This window comes from Genypterus blacodes, unplaced genomic scaffold (genome assembly GCF_046128005.1).
Source record: "Genypterus blacodes isolate CSIRO-AG114 ecotype Tasmania unplaced genomic scaffold, CSIRO-AGI_Gbla_v1 ptg000133l_1, whole genome shotgun sequence".
Taxonomy (NCBI): Eukaryota; Metazoa; Chordata; class Actinopteri; order Ophidiiformes; family Ophidiidae; genus Genypterus; species Genypterus blacodes.
In genome coordinates this window covers 323,071-348,701 of record NW_027466935.1, presented here as the reverse complement: position 1 = coordinate 348,701, position 25,631 = coordinate 323,071, and the positions used below count along the sequence as shown (strand labels likewise).

Genomic DNA, 25,631 nt, shown 5'->3' with positions numbered 1-25,631 from the left:
CACCCCCCCTCCTCCTCCTCCTTGCACCCCTCCCACCCCCACCATCTGACATACATCTGAGCAGGACCCTGCACCTTTTGTCTTGAGCTCCTTCTTTGTTAGCAGCTGCTGGACAGAGAAGCAGCAGCAGCAGCAGCATTACAACATGCTTTATGACAACATTACAACTTCAAACAGAAGCCCCTCACCGTCATAAATAAATATAAAAATAGATACAATCTCTGATATCACATTTAAAAAAAAAATTATATTGATTTTTTTTATTTATACGTGGATGTAAGAATGAGTTCTTTCAGAGAGGAGCAGGATCATGTATCATGTGTCTAATGTATTTGGTAGATGTGTACAGCACCATCATCAGCACCAAAGTGAACTGCAGATAACCCAATGACGTGGCACACATATGGATAGTCTATATGAAATAGTGGTGGCTGCATGCAGTCTATCTGCTGGTGGTCTGATAAGGCTTTGCAGACTATCTGCCTTCGGTCTAGATGAAGGATGAGCTTCTCAGTCGTAGCCGTTGTCCATCCTGCTGATGCTCCCTCGTCTCATCGTAAACTCTTGTGCACCCTCTGGTGCTTGCTAGTCTCCCAAACTTCTTTGTGTAGCCTGCTTTGCAGATTGTCTTCCTTGTCTGTGTGGTTGCTCATTATTCAGAGACAGACGGATCTCAGGTCATCTGCAGCTGCAGCAAAGGAGAAGCAGGAAAGATGGCGATCATCCATTAGACCGACCGGGCGCACGCATGAAATACGGGGACAACTTTTTGGGAAGATTCGAGGAGAAGATTGTACCTGTGAGTTCTTTTCCCCTCCTCTAGCTCTTTATTTCCACAGATTTCGCCGGGGCTTTCAAGGTCTGCGAGAACGTCGGTATGGTAGATCATGGGATATAATTTGGAGATCGCAGCGTGAATGACCTGGAAAGAGCTGATCCTCCTTTTCTTGCTCCATTTAGTCCAGCTCCAGCCGACTTGGGGAGAGAGGAAGACGGGGGGTGGGAGAGATTTTTAGACGGGTGGGCGCTCCGGCTGGCACCCATGCAGCCCAAAGTCAAGTGGGTCTTCTCCGCTTCCCACTAAAATCAAACCCACAACGCTTCCTCGCTTATGTCGCCTTTCGGTTTGTTGTCAAAGTGACACAAGGAGGAAATGGACGCGGTGGTTTCGAGGCTTGCTTGTCTGCGCGTGTATGTGTGTGTCCGTGTGTGTTATTCTCGGGTGTTTTGCTATTCTGACACGTCTTGGTCGCGGGGATTATGTAGCCCTGCTCTGCGTCCCCCTCGGTCCGGCTGTGCGTGTTCGTCGCGCGTTAGCTTCATGGAGGAGCCATTGCTTCGGGATTGCTCTCCTCTCCCAAGCAGAGCAGCAACCTCCATTAGCGACACACAGAAGCTGGCACATTAGCCGGTCCACGTCCAGTCACACACGCTCTCTCTCACACACACAGACCACGAGAGCCGGCGTGAGGGTCTTATTTTACCCCAGAAAACCCAGAAACCTGATCTGGTGGCGGTTTTCCACACGGACCTCCACCAAGCTGGAGCTTAATCCAGATATCTCCTAATGGTGGGTGGAATGAATGCAGCTAAAGCGCACCGTCTCTCTCCCTCTCTCTCTCTCTGTGAGTGTGTGTTTATATTCTTTTATGTTGTTGCTCTTGCTCTTGGTGGTTGGTAGCTACCATGTTTGTCCTGCTTTGTTGTCACCGGTCTCAAGTCAGGTATGTCACTGCTACTATGAGGCTCCACCATAAAATGGAGGAAAGCAGATGAGTCTCCAAGGAGAAGCCCTGGAGTCAGACAGGCAGGATCCCTCATGCCAGAACAAAGGTTGACTCTGTGTGTGTGTGTGTGTGTGTGTGTGTGTGTGTGTGTGTACACAACCTCTCCTTCTTCTCCTTCTTCTCCTTCTTCCTCCTTCTTCCTCCTTGAAGTTTGCTTGCTTGTTAGGGAGGAAGTGTAAGAACTCTGAAAAGTGAGGATAGTGTTTCTGTGGAATGGAATTCAAGGTTAACTTCTTGTGTCTTGTGAATGGTTTAGTTCACACACGCACACACGTTATGCTCGGTTGTTGTTGTTGGTCCTTGTCGGAGGTATTTAAGCGGTAGACCTGCTGATGGCTGAGGGACACGTTGGATGAGGTCTGAATCTTAATGCTGAATAATGCAGCGTTTCAGTCTGCAGGTAGTTAATGTTCAACAAAGTGGTCTACACACACACACTCACCTCTCTCTTGCTGTGTGTGTGTGTGTGTGAAGGAAGTATGATGGCTCTTGCTCTTTAAGGAAGTTCTCAAGATCTCATGATTCACTGCATTTTAGTTCGGTTGGGTTTTCGCTCAATTTTGACTCCAACACCATTTAATTACAAAACTATTCGTCTTCTATTCTCACTTTAAAGCTTTTGTCTCTTTCCTGCTGTTTGGCTTCTCAACACATATCTGTATTTGTGTGAAAGTACAATTTAATATGAGCTATAAAGTCATCTGGGGTGACACACGAGGTCGTGGAGATGTTATCGATGGGCTCTAGGTTGCAACACTGAGAGGTTAAGGACATGTATGCACCCTGTCAACCTTAGATGACTTCACATGTATATCAGATCTCTGTAGTGTAGGTTAAGGCAAGAGGAGGTAGTGTGTTTGTAAGCTGTTGTGTGTGTGAAGGAGTATCTGTGTGTGTGTGTGTGTGTGTATATGTGTGTGTGCTATGCTCTGCAGTTCCCCCTGGCCACTGTGTGAAATCTTGCTGACAAGGAGACTGCGAGCTTGACACACTGTGCTGCGACAACGCCGAGGCTGAGAAGAGCAATCAAAATGGTGGCGATGCTCCTTCTCCCCCGGCGTGGCAGGGCAAACAGGTTCTCACAGAGCAGCTGAGAGGGGACGTCTGGGCAGCACGCCGCTGTGATGCGCACGTTTGGTCTCACACACACACACGCGCAGAGAGACGCGCTGGTGGATATTTGGCAAATCAGAAAAGCTTTTTTAATCCTGGAGTTGATTTTTTTTTTTTAAATAACCTCTGAGTCTCTGCCTAGATTATCTCTGGGACAGTTTCAGATTGCTTGGTGCTTTCAGTGCCTGTAGTAACTTTCACAGCTCTTCTACACATTCTTAACTCTTTTCCCAGTTCTCCAGCTTGTTCATGTGGGTAATCTGTGGGCTCGCCTCACCTCAGTGGTAAGGTCATGTGGACCAGAGATCTTTGTTTTTGCAACAGCTTGCTTGCATTTCCTGCAATTTGTTTATAATAGTGTCAGCCATTGAGATCCTCATTCCAGTCGTTTCTAAATGCAGCACATGTCTTGGTGTCTTAAAGGGACGCTGCCAGTACACATCAAAGGCTTTTGTGGCTGTATATTGCACAGTTTGATGCGTTTAGTTTTGCCGTGACCTTTCTGTGTGAATTCAGTGCATCCAGTTTCTATGAGCTGTGTGCACCACCAACAGGAAGTAATCTTTGTGATGTCACAGAGGTCAGATCCCCTGACGTGGCACAGCGCCCTCTATGGCCCTATTGTGTGTGTGTGTGTGTGTGTGTAGTTTCAGGTGAATTCTAATTTTAGGGTCCTTGTATAAAGCAAAATCTGAAATGCTGCAAATCATTTTCAAATGGAGGCATTTGAATTTCAAACATTTATCACTCCCTCATGTATCATATTGATTCTTTATTGCAGTGAAGCTTTAAGGTTACAGCAGTATTGTGCTGCATACTTTGTAAGGAAAAAAATATAATTGGATTTTTTTGCATTTCAAGATTTGACTAAAAGCTCTTTATAGCAGATAGAAAATTAAATAAGAGGAGAATTCAGTCAATTTTTGAATGCTGGAAGGAAGTGGTTGTGCAGCTCATCGCTCACTTTGTTACTCTTTCTGTGTCCCTTGCACACACACACACACACACACACACACACACACACACACACACATGAGCGCTCTCTCACTTCCTTCTCTCTCATTCACAAGCGCACACCCATGCACGCACACACACACACACTCTTGCTGATGCACTCCTTCCATTCTTCTCTACCTGGGGCAGTGAAGAAGGCCAGGGAGACACACAAAAGCAAATTGAAATGCTCCAGTGAGTGCTTTCTTGACATGATGCATGGCTCATGAGATGTAGCCTGGCCCCGGCACTACACTTGTTACTGTGCTCAAACACACAGGCCTGCACTTCCCAAAAACTCTGCACCCATTACCGAACAGCACCAACTGTCATTTTAAACTGACCTACACGCCATAAACACATTTATGTCTCGATCTCGACCACCATCATTTCCTCTTGTCATTACACCGTAGGATAGCATTGAACTCTTAAAACCGGCGGGGAGCCACTAACTAGTAATTAATTGCAGTTTAAGGTTGGCCTCTATGAAGAACTAAAACCCAGCCTCGTGTTGGGGGTTAAATGGAACAAGGAAGTAGCTGGCTAGGTGGTGTCATTCCAGTTTCTGTTGTCAGTTGCCACGTTACACCACCGTTAAACTGGTTCCTCCTCTCTGCTTTCCATCAGAACATCAACACTTCAGCTTTGTCTTCCTCAACTGAAAAGAAAAACGCTCCTGGCTTGGAAATAGCTCTGTTCTGAGATAGATGTCTGATGCTATTTTAAGCCTACATATCAGAGGCTACGTTTTTATATAAAATAAACACTACTGGCACAGTGGCGGTGCTGTCTCAGATAAGTAATCCGGTAGAATGAATCGGTCTACACAGGTTAGGATCGCGGCCTGAATTCAGGATTTATGCTCCCTCTCTTATAAAACACAGTCGCCCAGCTCTGTCCGCCTTGAGCAGCGAGTGGTGGAAAATTGCCTGAATTCTTTGGAGACGCCCGTTCCTTGGGCAGTGTGGTGCCGCTGGACAAGGCCTTCATTGAGCAGGAACAGGAGTGGTCTTGTAGAAGGGATCCACTGGCTCGGGCCTACGAAGCAACAGAGCTGTCCAAGGACGATTAAATATTTAAGAGCTTGGAAAAGAGGTCTCGGTGGTAAGTTAATATTGATGGCTCTCTCATCTTTCCGTCTCAAACTTTGTTGGGTTGCCTCATGAGTTTGGCTCGGCACACCTGGGGAGGAACCTCGATTCTCTCCCTCCGGTGTGCGTTCACCTCTTGCTTTTTCTAAAGATCGCCATTAAAAAGCCTTCACTCCAGACCGAGGATGACTGCTCTGCTCTTCTTCACCCTGCTTCTGCTCCCCTCTGGTCAGTCTGAAATACTCTCCATCCTGACCAGCTTGTAATCTCACCCACTCCCTGTAACTGTAGTAACTGCCATGTCAGGCTTGCAGGGAAGTCAGCATTGCAGCCTTTTCTGGCAGGCGTCCATTGAACTGCATTTACCAGAAACCCTTTTCTTGTAACGGCACTTTCTTTTTTAGGGTGATTTGGTGAAATTAGATACTGCAGACAAAGTGAGAAAGATTGAGATGATTGAGGTTTGATTGGAACCAGTGGAGCTTTAGAGATTATTGTCATATTTGGAGATAAATGTGTTTGACTATGGGGCAACATTCATTTTGGACAGCAGCAGATAGATTTAGTCCAAGTAATGGTTTCCAAGGATAGATGGACTACAAGGCTGCATGGAATGTTCAGTTTCCTGGAGTAATTGTCCTTGTGGAAAAAAAACCCACTTCCTGGTCTCCCCCCCCTAAGATCTATCCTTGGACGCCAATCCCATGTGTCTTCTGTTGGAGAGATCTGAACAAACTGTGTTATGAACTGTCTGTATGCACATGATGTAATGTTTGCACATGGTTATTATTGCCGTAGCCTACATGCGTACGTGATGGATCCTCTCTGAATTTTTTCTCTTCAAGCTCGAGAGCAGAAGGTCTCCCAAGAAAACCCTAACACACCTACCTACTGTACCTATTCTTCCCCATACAAAATTTACAAAAATAATCTCACCTCAGGCATCAATTAAGTTGGCCGCTTAATCATTTTTTGGGTCGGAATATTTAATTAACCGCGTGGCAGAGGGTTGCCCCAAGTTTAATGTTTTATGATTTTTAATCTAGAAATAAAGGGTTTAGTTCATTTAAGTGAAAGTACAACAATGTATACGCAACAGCTTTGAGGCAATCGGCCGTAGTGTAGATGTGTTCTTACTGAAACAGTCTGATCTATATGAATGTGGTATGTTTCTTTGAAGGTTTGGCTGAAGTCTCAAGGGAGATTCAATCATAGATCCTCTGATGTCTCTAGGTTGTTGTCCTCAGCTAGTGAAGGACAGTGGAGATGCACTCTAGGAGGCCATCTTGCAGAGCACAAAACCACACATCTCACTTCTGCTTTCGCCGACAGGCATGACAGAGTGCAGAGGAGCCCACAGGAGGGAAGCTGCTAGTCCAGGTCCGTGCTCTTAAAGCTAAACACTTCCATCTGTGTAACAAGATAGCACAGCCTGCAGACGCAGCTCCACTCAGCTGAGCAGGACAGTCAAAGACCTTGAGGAGCACAAAATGGTGGATGGCCATGCCACTGATACTCCAGTGTGATTGGCTGTCTCCTTGGCCACAGTGGGGCTGCTGTGTGAAATGGAGTCCTCTGTGTGGAGCGCTGGCCCAGCCTCAGCTCTGATGCAGAAGATAATTCTGTCAGCCCCGAGAGAGAGAGAGAGAGAGAGAGAGAGCGAGTGAAAGAGGAGAGAGCGGCCAAGAGAGGTGACTATACTAAGAGAAGGTTGAGCAATAGGCTTCCATAGAGCTCAAGGCGTGCATGTCTGTGTGCTGGACAATTTGGTTCCCTCTGTTTTGATTTGTGCTTTTAATTTTGCCATTTATTTTGCGCTTTTTCCATTGAATAGACATGGATGGGTTAGAAAATCCCCATCTTGTATAAAAGGTTAATTTTGGGCACTGATGACAGGAATGAAGAGAGTGACTATGAGGGTATTCATTATCTAACCTTCACACCCAGCAGGCTTTAGCTGGGGGATTTGCCAGCCTCCTGTTTTGTTGCTCTGTGAAACATCCAGGCTGGAAGGTCACATAAATATCTCAGAAGGCTTTGATTAAAACGTAAATGCAAGGGGGGGAAAAATGCAAAAAGGCTGCAAGAACTACATTAAGACTAGAGTGGTTATTTTTTATCAGCCTTGTGTAGGTTTCACCATGACAACCTGAGGAAGGCAGTCACGTGGAGGGATGATGGCCATTAATGCTGGTCTCCTCCTAATCCACTTGGTCATTATCTTCTTCTGCCTTTGCACAGGAGGTCAAACGTTGCTCCTGAACGCTCTCTGCTGAAGACACATTTCCTTTTTGCAAACGAGACAATGGCAGTTACTTGCACCGCCATGGCCAGCTTCCTTCTCTCGCCTTCTCTTTTTTGGTGCTGGCACTTTAGACAGGAAGATAGAACTGGTGAAGTATAAGTCTTTGATGGAAAAAGGAAATGTCTTGGTTTGCGAAGAACGTTCCTTTAAAGAGGAGCGTGAGCGGGGATATTAAGTATTAAAGGCTGTCTTGGCTGGGAGGGTGATGTCAGGTAACCATCTGTCAGAGAGAGAGAGAGAGAGAGAGAGAGAGGCTGACACAGACACAGCGTGACCTTGCAGTATGGACGCTGCAGACTCAAAATACCAAATGATCATCTCTTCCTGGGATTAACATAGGAACAACGCTTAATGCCGTCTCCTCTCTCTTCCCTTCTCCCCTGTTTGTTATTTGATGTGAAAACGTTCTGGAAGTCCTCAGTCAGCACTATTGGTTGAGGTTCAAAGATCAGACGGTGCTCTTTGTCCTTCGTGACTGAGGCTGCACACGTTCACGTCGGGTATGCGTTCCGAGTTGACGGACTATCTGGAGGAATCTCAAACACACTGTTGATAAGTAAACCAGTTCTAAGGCTAATAACGCTGTGAGCAGTGTGAGGTCGCAGCTCTCCTGGTTTATCTCGTTCTTCCAAACCTGTGTACAGTCAACACAGTTGCGACGTGGCAAGCCCAGAGCAGTTCCTCCGCTCCTTTGGTGCCTGCTGCAGTGAGGTGTTTCTCTTTTTTTTTTTCCTTCCACCGCTCTAAATGTGACACTGTGAAGGTCAGGCTGCAGACAGATCAGCAACGCTCTCTGGATTGCAGCGTCTGAGAAGCTCTGCACCTGTATTTACCACTCCTTTGAGAAAGTGGAGGATTACGGAGCTTGTTTCTTTAATATTCACATCGGAAGTGGTCATTTTCTCGCTCGAATGAGAGCAAAACTAAAACCTGCTCACAGTATTTGCATGTGGGAATGTTGTGGTTGCAAACACATGCACAAACTTCATTAATCAAGGGTTGTAATTGTATGTAGAGCCAAGTGATTGTCTTTGGAAATATGGGTTGAGCTTCTTCTACTTTAGTTTCCTCTCAATACAAGCAAAGCCATTCAAACTAGATCAAACAAAACCCGACTTTAAGTAAATGTCTGTATGCAGAGTGCTATGGAGCCAACATCAACGCTTTGAAGATCTCAACTGCTGTACGTGTTGGATTTCAAACCAGGTTTTCAGACGGCCGTCAAGACGAGGAGGAGTTATGGCACCATCACGACCTTAAATCTAGATCAGGTCATCTTTCTAAGATGGATGGCCACATATAGTGTGGAGGAAGCTCTGAAAGAAAAACTACTTAGAGGCCAACAGCAGCCTTAAAATAACTACAGGATGGCAGAGTGGATCCACGGCATGCACACGCACATAGCAGCTTTATGTTTCCACGCCGAGGGGTAGGGGAGCAAGCTGAGGATGATTTCTTACTAAAAATATACTTATGTACGTAACATACATCAAATCATGTCAGGAAATGTGATGTAATGTAGAACATTTACATCTTTATTCCAAACTAACTGGCTTTCCTGCTGTTGGAAAGCTTGGTAGTATCCTGTCATCGTCACTGAGAATCCAACCAAGCTTAAGGCTTTATTAAGTATTGATGAAGATTGTTAAACGCCAAATTGAATAGAATACAAATAGATTCTATTTAACAAGAAAATAGGGCGACAAACGTTGAGCTCCCTCCTCTGCTTTAGAGCTTTCAGAAGGACGAGGATGAAGGAGAGCAGAGGAAAGAATTCTGCTGGTGGCTGGTTAAAGGTTGACCTAGTTGTTTGAGTGTCAGATGCTTCCTGAAACAGATCCTGTTGTGAGATAAACCCCATTGTTTCTGTCTGTTGGCTCCTAACACTCGGTGTTAAGTCAACGTTGATGATTATGGAGATTTCTTTAAGGGGCATTTCCGTATGGGTCCAAACATTAAATGGCCTTTGCGATGAAATCTGATGGCAGCTCGGCTCTGCTTCATTCCTTCTCCCTTTTTATTCTTTTTCTTCACGGCTTCCCCCCCCTGTCCCTTTGATTCCATTCCAGCAGATGTCTGATGAATGTTGTGACAAAACGATCATACTGAACATTATTGATTCCTCACATCTCTGAATAGGCCGGGCCTATTGATCGGCCAGGTGGGATCGATGTCTCATCTCTGTGTATTCAGACTTCCTCAAATGAGCAGCACCATGTGATCACATCATTTCAGGAAGCTCTGTACTGTGATGACAGATGGGGAGGAGATAAAGGATGAAGTCGCTGTTAACGTAACAGTAACAGCATATCTGTCGACAGGATTAAGTGGTTAAATTGTGGTTTTCGAAATTGTCTGTTGCGTCAAATTTCATTGATTAGTGGTGTATTAATCCCATTTTGTATCCATGTTCACTAATCGGGTTGGAGGGGCCAAAGTGACAGCACCCACTCAGAGTTGGAGGCATCAAAGTTGGATGAGTGGAATTCACACTCGCAGTACTTTACATGCAAGCAGTGTTGCGGTTTTATCTGTCGATACACTCAGACAGTGACACATTATTGGAATATGAAGGTCAGTCAGGTCAGACCAGCTTTCCTCTTTTGAACCAGTGTTGTTATCTGCTACAATGCTGACAGATAAAAGCCCAACTGTGAGCCAACAGGAGTGTAAGCTGCACACAGGCCAGAGGATCGGGCAAACCAGACACTGCTGTTTTGGTTGGTTTGCACTATTCCTAATCTGAACCCAAATACCTTCCAAAGTGTGCCTTAAGGAATTCTTTAGGAGATCCTTTTTAGGGAGTTATTCTGTGTGACATAGAGCTCATAGGGGATTGTGTGTCTGAGAACTGCAGGTGAGGTTCAGCCTTGAAAAAGCTATGACAAGCCAACGCTGGAATTCTGCTTTGAGGGTGTGTGGTTGAAGTGGGAAGTGTGTGTATGTGCAAGTTAAAACTTTGCATGGGTGAGTGAGTGTGTGTGTGTGTGTGTGTGTGTTACACGCACATATGGGTGCCGGTAATGCTTTGGTTTGCCATCAACAAACCTTTGTCATGTTACCAAACCTGAATAAGAAAAATATGCTTTTGTATTGTACTTGATCTCATTTGAAGAGTTTATTTGCTATAGCGTTTAAATGGTAATTATTAAAAACAATGTTTTTACTGTGCATTCCAGGCAATATCAATCGAACAAATGTTGCGTTGAAAGATAATTAAATAAATAAGAAGCTTGTGGTTTGTTATTACCACGGCTGCACAGTAAACTACTCTTATCTCATGTTCGGTGCCATTTTCACAACATAATCTCTAACGTGATCTTTCACACACGTGTTCTTCTCCATGCAGAGGTGTGAAGCGTAAAGTCTAAAGCGCAGCAGTTAGACGTCACGTTTCCCCGTGGTGGTTTTGTGGAACGCTAAGGCTGAGTGAGTTTTGCTACAGCTGAAGTGGAAATGCTGTGTTACGATTCCCCACAGACGTTGGAAAGGAGTGAGTCAGATGTGCTGACCCTCATGTGTCTGTAGCTGCTCTATTTGCAAATCAGAGTAGCCTGAAAGTTGGCAGTGGCAGTGGCAGACTCGCTGCTCCTCCGTGTGAGAAAACCTGGTTTGGACCGGTTTTTTAGCATTTCTACCCTAAGAGACTTTCATATTTGATTTGAGTTTGCTTACAAAAATGCTTCTGGCTTTTGTATTAAAATTGCAAAAATGTGTGAGGTGTCCCGGGTGTTCACATAAGTGCATATAAGGAGGGAATGATTGGATGGATGTGAGGGGAAAATGGTACTGAGAAACAAAATGTTTCCTCTGTTGCATCAGTGGAAATACTTCCAGGATATGGTCTATACTATGAGGAGGATCTGCACAACCCATCTTACAAATAATTGATCTACCCTCCCTGCACGGTTAATCACAAGTCAATGTTTGTTTTATGCCACTGCAACCTCCTTCTTTATGTCATAGATATGTGTGTGTGAACGCCAGAACATTTGTCAGTAATATCATGTTCACCACGGCAAACTGCTTCAGAAAAACTTACAAGTTTGAATTTAAAAACAAAGTCTCACCTTGGTCTCCTGGTTTCAGACCCTCACAGTTTCATCGAGTAAAGAGAATGATTAAAACTTTGAGGCCAGAATAAATAATTCTTTCTACTGCTGGGTTTTGCTCATACTTGCATCAGCACTAAAGGATTTCAGGAGTAGATATGAGCCTGGTGCAGGTGTGTAGTTGTTCTGTAGCTGTGCAGCCCTGTGACAAACACAATGGTGCGATAAGAAATCTAGAAAATGTTCAAACAGCTTTGTTCCAATGAAGAATCCGTACTAGAGGCAACAATGAGGTCGTTAATACAAGTCTTGGTTTAAGTTCATGTATAATAATTCCTTAAAAACAAAGCATCAAGGTACATCAAGCATTTGCTGTTCTATTGACCTGAAACATTAATTTGAATAGTACCTACTCATAGAAGTGTGTGTAACCTGACAGGATAGAAGCTCTTTGTCTACTTCTTTGCAATGCAACAGTACTTTCTAGAATGTTGCCCTTAGTATCAGTTCATATTATAAAAAAATAACATTTGGGAACCAATCTTTCAGGATTTTCTGGCAGTTGGAGAAAATGCGGCATCAGGGTTGTCAACTGCTGTGATGAGCAGTAGCTGTGGTGTTACTTCGTACAGAGCCCACTCATCAGATGTCGGTCCATAGTCACGTCTCATGCAACCGTCTATTGGTCTGCGCCCATAGAAATACTATAGTCAGTGTGACAAAGCCAATATTAAATCATTTCCGAAAATATTTTTGGACAATCATTTCCTGCCTACAGATGCTTGGCAGTAACAACCCCCCCCCCCCCCCCCCACACACACACACACACACACACACACACACACACACACACACACACACACACACACACACACACACACACACACACACACACACGGCACTGGGAATAATTTGACTACTCTAGAGTTCTTTAAAATGCAAAGCCTAATCGTTGAAGCCCTTTAAAAGCCAAGTTTTGATATTATAACACATATTTCCATTATTAGAAAACAGTATGCATTCAAATTCTGTTATCTTGGGTTGGCATGAGTTCGTTCAATATAATGCAGAGCAAGAGAAAAAAAGACTGGCTCAGCTCCCGTTGCCAGGCTCAGAACTTTTCAAACAGGCCCTCATACCCAGGAAGGAAGTGCTGAAAAAGTGGAACATTTTAACCGTAGATGCATTTGTGGATTCCTGAGAAGACAGTTGGTAAATACAGGTTCTAAGGGAAGGAGACAGAGACGGAGACAGGGGACGGGGACTGATGTCTGTATCAGATTGCCTGTTGAAGCCATCATAGAATCTTTAACTGGTCTGTTTGCTGCAGAGACAGAGAGGTTCTGTCACCATGCAAATGCTGCTGGCGATGATCTTGTTTGCTTTACCGTTGTGGTGCGTGTGTTTGTGGCACAAGGATTCTGTCTCTTAAACTGGATTGAATTGACGATCACAGTAAAGTGTCGACATTTGAACCTGTGTCTTTCACAAGGCGATTGCAAACGATATTAGCCTTGTAAAAGAGACTGTCTGCTATCTCCATGAAGGTCATTCTTTAGTTCCAGGTTTAGCTTTTTCAGACTACAGTTGTTGGTCTGGTTGTATTGGATTCACACTTTGTTTGATTAACACTATCAGATCTGGTGGGTCGAGTTTGCTGGGATGGGAGCAGCCATCTTGATCTCTCAGTCTGCTGCTTGTGCAAGTGGCCAAATTCTCTCAGGTCCTGTGACGTAGCCTTCCCTGCTCTCCCGCAGACACAATGAGATCTTTCTCTGCCGTCGTCTGCTCTCTCTCTCTCCCTCCCTCTCTCTCTCTCTTTCCCTCTCTCTCCTCTCTCTCTCTCTCTCTCTCTCTCTCTCTCTCTCTCTCTCTCTCTCTCTCTCTCTCTCTCTCTCTCTCTCTCTCTCTCTCTCTCTCTCTCTCTCTCTCTCTCTCTCTCTCTCTCTCTCTCTCTCTCTCTCTCTCTCTCTCTCTCTCTCTCTCTCTCTCTCTCTCTCTTGGTCTCTAGCTCTCTAGCTCTCTCTCTCTGTGATCTGGCAGAGCCCACGTAAACCTTGGAGGACTCAGAGATCAGAACCTGAAGTGTTATGCAGCCGCTTTTTCGCTTTCCCTCATGTCTCTTTTCTTTTAAAGGGAAAAAAATAACTTTCTTGAAACTGAAAAATGTATCGATTTTTCTCTGATGTTGTCATCTCGTCTCGGCGAAAATCGATAAGCGCTGCTCAGGGCTATCTGCTATTATCGCCACTGTATTTTTCCTTTAAAAAAGCCCGGCTGTCATTTTCAATCAATGGGTCATTAATTATTGAGGCTCTGCGAGTTGACAAGATGCACGTCCTGTCCTGTTTGCCAGAGGAATTGTCTGCAGCCAGGATGCTCGCCACACAATGTAACATATCCGTGGCCTTTCCTCTCCCCAGTAGCATGAGATGGTCGCACTAACCAACAGTTAAGGACAAAACCTCTGTGCTCCTAATCAGCTTAATGCTGGCTTATTCAAAGGCTCTCTTTCAGACAGAGCAGCTGCTGTCAGCCAGTTTGAGTAGAGGGTGTGACTGCTGGCAGAGCTCGCCGATGCAGAGAGACCGGTTGGTGATTAACAAATGTCAGTAGACTTTGGAATCTGGGGAGCCCAGTTTGATGGCTTTGTCCTCTCTTGCTCTCCAGCGAAGGTCTTCCAGGTGGCTCCGTCATGCTCTCCTGCTGCCTCTCTCCCCCTCCCCCCTTCCCCCCCTTTCAGGCCAGCTTCTCTCTGTCCCTTCTTGTCTTCTCCTCAGAGGTTGCACAGCTCTGAAAAAACAGGGAAGTTCAGACATGCCTCGCATTTTTAGACCCCCTTGTGTATCGCCGCAGTTGGCAGATCTTAAGAACATACAGTGTTTATTTGTCTGTTTCTTTTTTCCACAAATGCCACTCGTTCTGAACTCCTCTGTTTTTTTCCTTTGCAATTGAGATTGTTGCATTTTTCCTGAAAGTCTCTTGACGCGAGGGATAATGTCGCTGAGAAATGAAGGGCTTGGCAAAGTCACGCTGGCAAGAGTGTGAGATGTTTTCTGCTGAGCTGTGTGGGCAGCAGGCTTGGGTACAGTGCCGTACATCTGGCAGATAGATTTCTGTCAGCAACTCTCCAGTGACAGGCTGCCTGCCTTTGAGGAAGAGGATCAGATCTGTGGGTCCATGTTGTGTGCTGGCTGAACACCTAAGCGCACATAGTCGGCTCCTAAAATGGCTGCCCTTGAAGCTCAGCTCAGATGAGGATCTGAGCAGCTCAGTGGCTGCCTGTCAGAGCCCCAGCTGACGAGATGAAAGCAGTTACACAATCTCACCCATTAACTCTGTGTGGCACAAGGACCGACTGGCTGAACACACACAGCCAATTCTAAGGCAGATGGTGGTTGTGTCGGAAGGTTTTTTGGGTTCTTTTTGGTATCCTTGGGCATTCCTCTCCCCTCCTTCTCCTAAAGGATTCTCTTGATATCCATGTCAAGGAACCTGGCATTAGAAAGAAACTTTGTTCAAAACAGCAGCGAACTGCCAAGAGAGCAGGGTGGGGCCCAAAGCTGAGGCTGTAACTCGACCCTGGACAACAATGGAGCCCCTGGTTGCTCAGGGACATTCGGGCAGTTTGGAGCTCTTCACTGGTTGAATGTCTGGGTGTGGAGACAGGGTGGGATTTCCAGTCGATCCTGGTCACTATCTGGCAATGTCTGGTTTCACTACTGGTTAGTGTGTTTACAGGCATCCTTACTGGAAATAACAGCAAAATGGCATCAAGCTGTATAGATTCCGCCGCTGTCCGAGTATTAATGATGTGTTGTGTGATGGCAGGATGAGCTGATTGTGCCCACTGAGGACAAACAAGAGGCATAGTACTCCGATTCAGAACGCGCACATACCCGAATAAATCAATTTCCAATCGCATCATCTAATTCAGTCTCTCGGAGTAAGTATACTGCGATTTGTGCCCATTTTGATCTCATTAAGGTGAAGACATAATGTTTAATAAAAACGATTTATTGCCTCCATGGCTGTATAATTGAAGTTTTAAAGGGCATCTAAACGTTATCAGTGACCGTAAACTAAATGTGACAGTGGGACCAAAGCTGCGCTGACGTTTCACTTAAATCACTGCAGATTTTCTCTTTGCAGTTCTGGCTACAACCAATGTTTTCTTTACCCATTATTGATTAATCTTTATAGTATTTTTGTCCAATTATTCAGTTATAAGCTATTCTGCAAGGTGACATATTCAAATGACTTCTTTTGTCTGGAAGCCCAAACAATACAACAAACACAAATGTATTCCAACAGCAATATGAAAGAGAGCAGCAGCAAACGCTTTGTATAACTTTGAATAAATCATGCAAACTGTTGGCATTTTAAGTAAATGATCAAAATTATTGACTAATTTGCAAGATGGTCATTATTTTCTTTTCATTAACTAATAAATTATCAACTTGACTTTGTTTGAAGCAAAAATACAACGCTTTAATTGTATAAAATAATCATTAATTTAAGTACACCACCAGTAAAGTGGCTTCTATCAGTGTGGAATTAGCATTTTCTTGTTGTGTTTGCATTGTTTTTTGTTTAATTTCACCCACAGACATGCAGGTTTGGTGACTTATACCGGAAACTTAGTATTGCGTGTCCTTCCTTTACCCCGGTGCATGCTGGGATATGCTTCTGGAAAACTATGTCAACACTAATACTATATTAATAAGCAGCAATTTTCCTATCACTACTTGTGTGTTTTGCTTTCTGTCCCAGTCCCAGCAGAGTTTATTGCCATTTTACTGTGGTTTAGTCCATAACAGAGAAATAAAGTATGAATCAATATGATGCACTGACTTTATTGAGCAGTGATGCAGGACAAACCGTACCAGAGGAGATAAGAATAAAATTTAAAAAAAACCTATTGCAAATCTGTCAAAAGCCTCAGTACGTGTTGGTATAAATGCAGAATTTATAGTTTGGCCTTTTTTTTAGTTTGAACGTTGGCGGGACTAGACCTTTTTACTAACATGCTTTTCTTATTCTTAACACGAGTGTGTCAGACAAGCGATATCTCTCTAGGTTGTTGCTGGGCAAAAAGTATGAAGTAAGACTGTGAAGTAGGAGGCCCCAAATTGCAACATTCGCCCTAACAAGCTATTGACCTTTTTGACCTCAGATTCCTCAGATTCATGCCTTATATTGACCGTGCCGCCAAATACACCAGTCGGCCACAATATTAACACCACCTGCCTTATATTATGTAGGTCCCCCTCCTGCCATAGACTCCACAAGACCTCTGAAGGTGTCTTGTGGTATCTGGCACCAAGACGTTAGCAGCAGATCCTTTTAAGTCCTGCGAGGCCTCCATGGATTGGACTTGTTTTTCCGGCACATCCCACAGATGCTCTATTAGATTGAAATCTGGGGAATTTGTAGGCCAAATCAACACTTTGAACTCTTTGTCATGTTCTTCAAACCATTTCTGAACAATCTTTGCAGTGTGGCCGGGCGCATTATCCTGCAGAAAGAGGCCTCGGCCATCAGGGAATACCACTGCAATGGGTATAAGTTGCTTTTGTGACTGAATGAGACTGGCATGATCACGTCAGCAGTAGTACTTCACATACTGTATATATATCCATACTTACTAACTGGTACTAATAATTGCAAAAAGTCATTGTAGGTATACTAGCTTGTTTCTTTATTTAGTTAGTGCGTGTCTTGCTTGTGCTTTTTCTTGCTATGGGTGCAGTTTTCCCTTTCCTCTGTGTAACGTCTCAGAGAGCGGAGCCACAATTGTTGTATATGAATGGTTAATGTGTAGTGATGCGGCTCCTATAGTTTTGACGATGATTGAGCTGTAAATACTAATTTTGTTCAGTGAAATCGTGAGCTATGGGGAACATTAATTATGTGTCTGGTTGTTATTCCTGCTATCGATCTGATGTCCCATGAGTGTTGACTCGAGCTTTTCAGCACGAATGTGTTCTTGTCAGATTCCAGACGAGACCCACAGAGTATTATGATGCGGAATATTTGTGTCGTAAAGAGCTGCGGAAACTGAAACAGTGGCTCGTGCTCCCAGTGTAAACCAATAACGCTCTTTGAATAGATTCAAACTAGCCTCGTCTTTGCCTAACTTGACACGCCATTGAAGCACTCGCAGCAAATGTAAAATGTTTGAAGGATGGCGCTCGGCTTTCAGACGAGTGTTTTAGTTGGGGAAGTGCTCATCAGTCTGTGTTTATTTGGAGTAATAACGAGTCTGGCTGGGGGCGTCCAGGCAGCCCAGCGGTTTGACACACTTATCCATGTAACCACAATGTCCCCAGTTTGACTCTGGGTGAAGACTTACTGCCTGCTCTTGCTCCTCCCTTGTTTCCAGTTACGGTCAAACTGGCCAGTAAAGGGGGAATATCATAAAAGAACACTATTTGACAAATGGAAAACACTCAAATTGTCAACACAGTATGTGCTTAAGTGTGGATGGAATCTGAGTGTGGGGGAATATTGCACTATTTCTAGGGATAATTGAGGTGGAAAAAGACCCAGAAATGTTCTTTAAAGTTTCAAACATGTTTACAATGTATCATAAGGATTGATGCTGTCATTGAAGGTGTCCGACGGCCCTAGTTTGCTCAGTGGCATCTATTGGAGAGTAATGATACTGGAATATGCTTTTGCGGTGTGAATGGTGTGAGTTTTGGAAGGTAAGGATGGGAAAGATTCCGATAACGCAAACATACAGCACTATGACTCCTAAAAACAACCTTCCCAACATAACTATAAGCAGTGTATCTGCTGTTATACTGCACTAGTAGGCGGATTTGGTGATGTAGAGATAAACAATACTGTGCTTTTACAAGGCATCTTTGTTCCTTTGCAGACACTTTCAGTGTATAAATACCACAAGTTGCGATTCAGGCAGCTGAAAATTGACGATTGAAGCTCCAAGGGGAGGAACTCAGATCTACTTTGTATACCTGCACATCAGAATCAACTCAACTTTGAGCCCTGCCAACGTTTTGAGATATCAAAATGCATTTCATAAAAACATAGAATTACTAATTAAATATGAGTAGATGAGGCAAGTTAATGGAAACTGGCTACACATGGGGGACTCCAGGTGGGATTTTCTACCAAAGGAATAGGTCAACTGTATTAAGCAACAGCAATGCATTGTTGTATTTCCCTTGTCATGTAAATCAAGTAAATCCTTAATCTTATTTTTGATATACTACACTTTTCTGGTAAAAGGTTGAGGTATGACATTGTTGGGGCAAAAGAGCAGTGAAATGATGGCCTCATCTTCTCATCTTTCCTTCTTCATCCTCCATTTTCCCAGTGAAGTAGGACTGGCAGGGCAGCCTGAAGACATAAAGCCTTCATCTCTGCTTTCATTCATTCAATCTTATTTCAGCAGATACAATCTAACAGAGTACTCTGCTCTAAATACTGGGCCGTGGAGCTGCTCTCCAGCTGTTGCTTATCCCAGGGTAATAAAAATGGGACAAATAGGCCCATAATCCCTCCTCAGTCCATCCATTGTTCTTGGAATGATGCTACGCAAACAACTGGCATCGTCTTAGTACTCTGACTAACATCAACATCTGCAGAATTCCCCCCTTTGTCGTGTTCAACATGACACATTCTATCTCTGGCATAGTTTATGGAGTTTATGGAGAGCCGTAATCAAAGACAGTTTTTTATCCCATTTTGTATGATAGTAACCATTTAATTCTTACCATATATATATATATATGTGTGTGTGTGTGTGTGTGTATATATATATATATATATATATATATATATACACACACACACACACACACACACACACACACACACACACACACACACACACACACACACACACACACACACACACACACACACACAAAAAGGAACGGACACATGTCGTGTTGTAACTGTCATGTAAAGTCCACACAGAAAAGAACAGGCTGGATTTGAAGTGATTTGGCAGCACTAACCACTGATCCACCAGGCCTTCACCCTTTGTGCATATTCTTACTAAATACTGAATTGGCTGTAGAACAGCTATCTTTTAAGCAGTTGTTTGTCCTTTGTCACACCAGGAATAAGCAGCAATTGCCACTGGTCATGGCCGATCATGTTGGAGCATCAAGCAGAGATCATTTTTGTGGTAGAACATGATGATTAAGTTGCCAAACTGAAAGGTGACACATAACCGCATACAATTAGATCTTTGAACTAACTTCTGTCCTGTAGGCGCTCTGTACATGCAGTCAGTCTCTGCTGCAGTATGTTTTTTCAGTAGCAAGACTTACAGTCTCATTTTATCCTGCCTGTGTGAGATTATGTCCTCATGGTTCCCTTTTTCTTTTTTCCCCCCAGGTTTCCCTGATTTTCCAGGGAGCGCTCCCCCCTTTCAGTGATGGAGGTATTGCAGTGTGACGGCTGTGACTTCCGCGCCGAGTCATACGATGACTTGAAGACCCACATTCAGGAAGTACACACAGTTTTTCTGCAACCTGCTGATGCGGACGAGTCTGACTCTGTAAAGGAGGATGAAGATGAGGAGGATAATGAGGAATACGAAAATAAAGACGACAAGGATTATACGCCTCCTAAAGCTGGAACGAGTATGTCCAACACATCACACTGAATGTTATAGATAACTTGTTGGGTATTAGGCAGCATTACTTGGTTTTTGGAGATATAATAATTACTTTGTCACTGTTTCTATTATAGGTTATGATTTAAACACTTGTCTTTTTCACTAAAGCGTAAATACTACTACTACTACAACTTAGATACTAAAGTATCTATCTTCTCTGTTTTAGGCCCCGTCTCCGCTGATGTTTCCAACCGAACATCACAAAAGCAGCCAGCTGAGTCCCTCCTGCAATTTTTCCAGTGCAAATACTGTGTCCGTTACTTCAGATCAAAGGCATTCTTGAGGAACCACACCAAAAAGGTGCACAACTTAGAGGAAATTTCAGACCCAAGTGTCTCCTCCGAGTCGTCTAAACAGCCCAGCTACACCGTTATACTGCTCGGTGACCATTCAAAAGTGTATTGCTGCCAGTATTGCACATACAAGTCTCCACGCAAAGCAAGGATAGCGAAACACCAAATGATGTACCATAACAAAGCTCCGTTAGAGAGCGCTGGAGATCCTGCGGTATATATGGAGACCGGAGAGGAGTCAGACTCAGCCAGTGGACTCCTGAAGGGAACATTTGCCTGTGAATGGTGTGATTATCAGACTGACCAGAAGGATAGCTGGACTAACCATGTAGTGAAAGAACACAGTGACAAGGTGAAGATAGTTTCCTGCGTCAAGGAGCTGGAAGGGGAAGGAAGTGCAAGCTCGCCCAAACCAGATTCCCAATCCTCACCCCAAAGCCCAACCAGATTGAAGACAAGCGCCGGCGATGTGCATGGAAATGAAGAGTCAGTGGAGGAAACGCCCGTAAACACTCCAGGGAAGCCTGCTGACATTTCAACTTTTCAGTATGCGCAAATAAGTGCGGCGACACCAAACAGCACAGGCTCCTCCATTTTGTCCAAGAGGTTTGCTTCGTCTGATGTCGCCAAAAGTGCTACAGACATCGATTCCAATTTAATCAACGAAGACGACTCTAGAAGCAGCTTGGAAGATGACGACGACGACGAAGATTTAGGCGATATAGATGATCCCAACTATACTGGTACTCTCTCAGCCGACGCAAAGCAACTGTTAAGTGCTGAAGATAATAAATTACTGGAAACTAAAGGAATACCATTCAGGAAGTACATGAACCGATTTCAGTGCCCCTTCTGCTCCTTTCTCACCATGCACCGGCGGAGCATTTCCCGCCACATTGAAAACATTCACCTCTCCGGTAAAACCACGGTGTATAAGTGTGACGAATGTCCATTTATTTGTACCAGCTCGGTCAAGCTAGGCGCACACAAACAGAGCCACAGTTCCTCCGACTTAGACACCATGGACCTAACGTCAGATAGTCCGGAACCTCATAAGGACAACGCTTCAGACCCTGTTAACGGAGGTCTAAGCTCCAAAGTTAATGGGAAAAAGATAACCAGCACATTGAACGACCAGCAGAACCCTCATCGCTGCACACTCTGCAGCTTCTCCACCACTACTCTGAAAGGTCTGAGAGTTCACCAGCAGCATAAGCATTCCTACTGTGATGACCTAGATTCTACCGCCCTCGAAAGCCAACCAACTGACCAGGTGGACTCTGAAGTGGACACTTCTCCGGTCCTTTTGCAAAAAACTCAGACTTCCATTTTGGGACTTGCCACCAAAAAGCCCTTAGTGGCAGGGAAAAGAGCCCGGAAGTCCATCAATGACTTGCCTTTGGATTTGTCCTCCGTTAAGAAGAGAACTAGAATTGATGAAATTGCCAGCAATCTTCAAAGTAAAATAAGCCAAAGCCAACAGGATATGATTATAAATTTGGATGAAATGGACGATGAAGATGCAGGATTAAATCACACCGGTACTGATAATGATGACGGTAAGAATACCATCTTCACCTACAACACGCAACATCTTCATGCGAGGGAGGAGGGAGGCAGGATAGGGAAAAGAAAAAGCAACCCCAAGGCAAAACCGAGGAACATCCCTATATCGTTGACCCTCTCTGATGATAGTGAAAACATTTCCGCTGAGCCCAATGATGGTAGGGACACGAGCCAAGACAATTCAGATTATTCCGAGGAACCAGGGACTGCACGTTTCTACTGTAAACACTGTGATTACCACAACAAGTCAGCCCGTAGTGTCAGCACCCATTATCAGAGGATGCATCCCTACATCAAGTTCAGCTTTAAGTACATCCTGGATCCTGAGGACCAGAGTGCTGTCTTCCGTTGCCTAGAGTGCTACATTGAATACACAAATTACAACGATCTGCACCAACACTATATGGATCACCACCCTGAAGCAAGCAATGTGCTAAACTTCAACCAACCAAATCTGGTATACATGTGCCGCTTTTGTTCTTATACAAGTCCCAACGTCAGGAGCCTAATGCCTCATTACCAAAGAATGCATCCTACTGTCAAAATCAACAATGCCATGATCTTTTCTAGCTATGTGGTAGAGCAGTCCCAGAAGTCAAGTGAATCTCAAACACTGAGGGAAATACTCAATTCGGGCCCCAAAAGTTTCAACTCGGCCTCGTCTACCCCGAGGTCTTCCTCCAGTCCCGTTCTGAAAACGGCTTCGAAGACGCCTGAAACCAGTAGCGACTCAGAGGCTCTGAAAGACGCTGTGAGCGGTAATGTTGTTGTCTATGACTGTGATGTGTGTTCATTTTCTAGCCCCAACATGCACTCTGTTTTAGTCCACTATCAGAAGAAACACCCGGAGCAAAAGGCGTCTTATTTCCGCATACAGAAAACCATGAAGGTGGTCTCAGTGGATCGGTCACAGCCTGTAGCCAACTCATCTTTTAGCCTCAGCATGGCTACGCCTCCAAAGTCATCGAGTGCAGTATTGTACGGATCCGATGAAGAAATGTACTACTGCAAACACTGCGTGTACAGCAACAGATCTGTTGTCGGAGTATTGGTTCATTATCAAAAGAGGCACCCTGAAGTAAAAGTAACAGCAAAATATATTAAACATGGTGCTCCCACGCCTGGATTGATGAAATTAATGGATGAATTGCAAATTGCGACACCAAAACAGTTTCTGAAGCAGTTCCAAAACAATGGTTATGATGGCTCTAACAACTCAAGTCCTAAAACTGGAAGTGCAGACAAAGGTGAAGACGAGCTCTTCTTCTGCCAGCACTGTGATTACGGCAACCGCACCGTCAAAGGCGTGCTTATTCATTACCAGAAGAAGCACAGAGAAACCAAGGCGAATGCTGACCTTGTACGTCGTCACACAGCAGTTGTTCGGAGTCAACGCGAGCGCGCACAGATGGTCCAGTCAGGCAGCGTCTCATCTGCCGTGACACCAGCTCCACCAGACCCCGAAAACTCAACTACACTCCGTTCTCTAAAGTGCAGACACTGTTCCCATACGTCCCCTTATGTCTACGCCCTAAAGAAGCATTTGAAGAAAGAGCATCCCACTGTAAAAGCCACAGCCATGACCATTTTACACTGGGCTTACCAAGATGGCATTCTGGAGGCTGGCTACCACTGCGAGTGGTGCATTTATTCCCATGCAGAACCCCAAGGCCTGCTGCTCCATTACCAAAGACGCCATCCTGAGCACAATGTCGATTATGCATACATGGCTAGCAAGCTTTGGGCTGGACCAGAGACGACCCAACAAGGCGGCAACTTGGACAATAAGCATTATAAATGCAGAGACTGCGCATTTGAGGCCTGTACAATATGGGACATCACCAGTCACTACCAAGCAGTTCATCCTTGGGTCATCAAAGGGGACGAGTCTGTGCTTTTGGACATCATCAAAGGCAACAGCTCACCTGAAAAGATCAATCAGCCGGACACCAAAGAACTTGTGTCTTTTAATTATCAATCTCTTGAAGATGACGGAGCACCTGGTATTGCAACTCCACCTCAAGAAACCAACCCTCATCACACCCACCCACGACTTTCTATCTCCAGCAATCCTTATCAGTGTACTGTGTGTCTGTCAGAGTACAACAGTCTTCACGGCCTGCTCACTCACTACGGCAAGAAGCACCCGGGCATGAAAGTAAAAGCTGCGGATTTTGCACAGGAGGCGGACATCAACCCCAGTTCTGTTTATAAATGTCGCCACTGTCCGTACGTGAACTCTCGCATCCACGGTGTCCTAACTCACTATCAGAAGAGACACCCGTTGGTTAAAGTCACAGCAGAGGATTTTGCAGATGATATCGAGCAAATTCCAGATTTAAATGAGGACGACAAGTGCAAGACTCAGAGGCAGGGTTACGGTGCATACAGGTGCAAAATGTGCCCGTACACACACGGGACACTGGAAAAACTCAAAATACATTACGAAAAATATCACAATCAACCAGCTTCTGATATGTTCCCTCACTCTCTAGCACATTTCTCCTCCGCTAAAGACACAGAGCCAGTAGCCGAATGCAGTGTCAGTAATTTATCAAGTGCAGCAGAAGTCCAGGAGGTCGGCGAATTGGACCTTGCACTTTCCCAGTTACCCATCAATAAGACAGAGAAACATGCTATTTTCAAGTGTCAGCTCTGCAAGTACTTCTGCTCCACCAGGAAAGGAATTGCTCGCCACTATCGCATCAAGCACAACAACGTCCGCGCTCAGCCCGAGGGCAAAAACAATGTCTTCAAATGCGCCCTGTGTCCTTATACAAACCCCATACGCAAAGGCCTGGCAGCGCACTACCAGAAGCGCCACGATATAGACGCTTATTATACACATTGCCTGGCTGCGTCCAAGACGATGACTGAAAAGCCAATAAGCAAAGTGGTGGTACCGCCGCCGCCGCCGCCTGAAGCAGAGTGTTCAGAAATGACCGAAGAACTACGTTTGGCTGTAGAGAGCCGAAAGTGTTCCCTCTGCGCCTTCCAGGCCTTCAGCAGGAAGAGCATTGTTTCACACTACATTAAACGCCACCCAGGTGTTTTCCCCAAAAAGCAGCACGCTAGCAAACTCGGCCGCTACTTTACGGTGATTTATGCCAAAGAACCTGAGAAGATTGATGCCGTTGAAATGGAAGAAGATGATAAGGAGGTTCTGGAGGTTCATCTGGACACAGAGCAAGACATCGATGGCGATTGGCTGCCATTCAAGTGTTTGAAATGCTTCCGGTTGTCCTTCAGCACAGTCGACCTGCTCTCTATGCACTACAATGACCACCACGGCAATGACCTGAAGAGGGACTTCGTGGTATCGGCCAGTCCGGAGGATGAAGACGATTCCGAGTTGTATAACTGTTCCTACTGCGAGCTACGGTTCCTGGCTCTCCCGGCTCTGGCCAAACACCTAATGAATCACAATGAGGAGTTTCAGAAGAGAGCAATGAGGCAGGAGAGGAGGAGGCAGCTTCTCAGCAAACACAAACCCACAGAAGTACCAGAGAGCAAATCTGAGAAGGTGAGTGATGATTCAAATCCGCCAGAAACCCAGTAAATCAAAGCATAATTACAGTATCATTAAATGTTTCCACTAATACCCGTGGCTAGCATAAACCGACCAATACTATACCCACAAGCTACTACAGGCTCTCCTACAGTACTCTGAAGTAATTTTTATACCTTTACGCGGCAAGTTCACAGTTTTATCGTAGTATTATAGTACTAAATTTTGTCTGAACTAAATAGAACACAATGAAAGAATTGTTTC

At 44.7% G+C, this 25,631-nt stretch overlaps 1 protein-coding gene across 2 annotated transcripts in view; it reads left to right on the top strand.

Moving 5' to 3' along the window:
• Positions 1-650: 650 nt before the first annotated feature.
• Positions 651-25,631, top strand: part of znf462 (zinc finger protein 462) — a 42,030-nt gene continuing 17,049 nt past the window's right edge. Inside the window, exons 1-3 of one of the 2 annotated variants that reach the window (XM_076163708.1) lie at positions 651-799; positions 19,718-19,965; positions 20,167-25,382. In XM_076163708.1, coding sequence (XP_076019823.1) covers positions 19,758-19,965; positions 20,167-25,382 — 5,424 coding nt within the window. In that variant the 5' untranslated portion in view covers positions 651-799; positions 19,718-19,757. Of the gene's footprint in view, positions 800-1,474; positions 1,571-19,717; positions 19,966-20,166; positions 25,383-25,631 lie in introns of those variants that run through there. The other variant, XM_076163709.1, reaches the window with a different exon arrangement.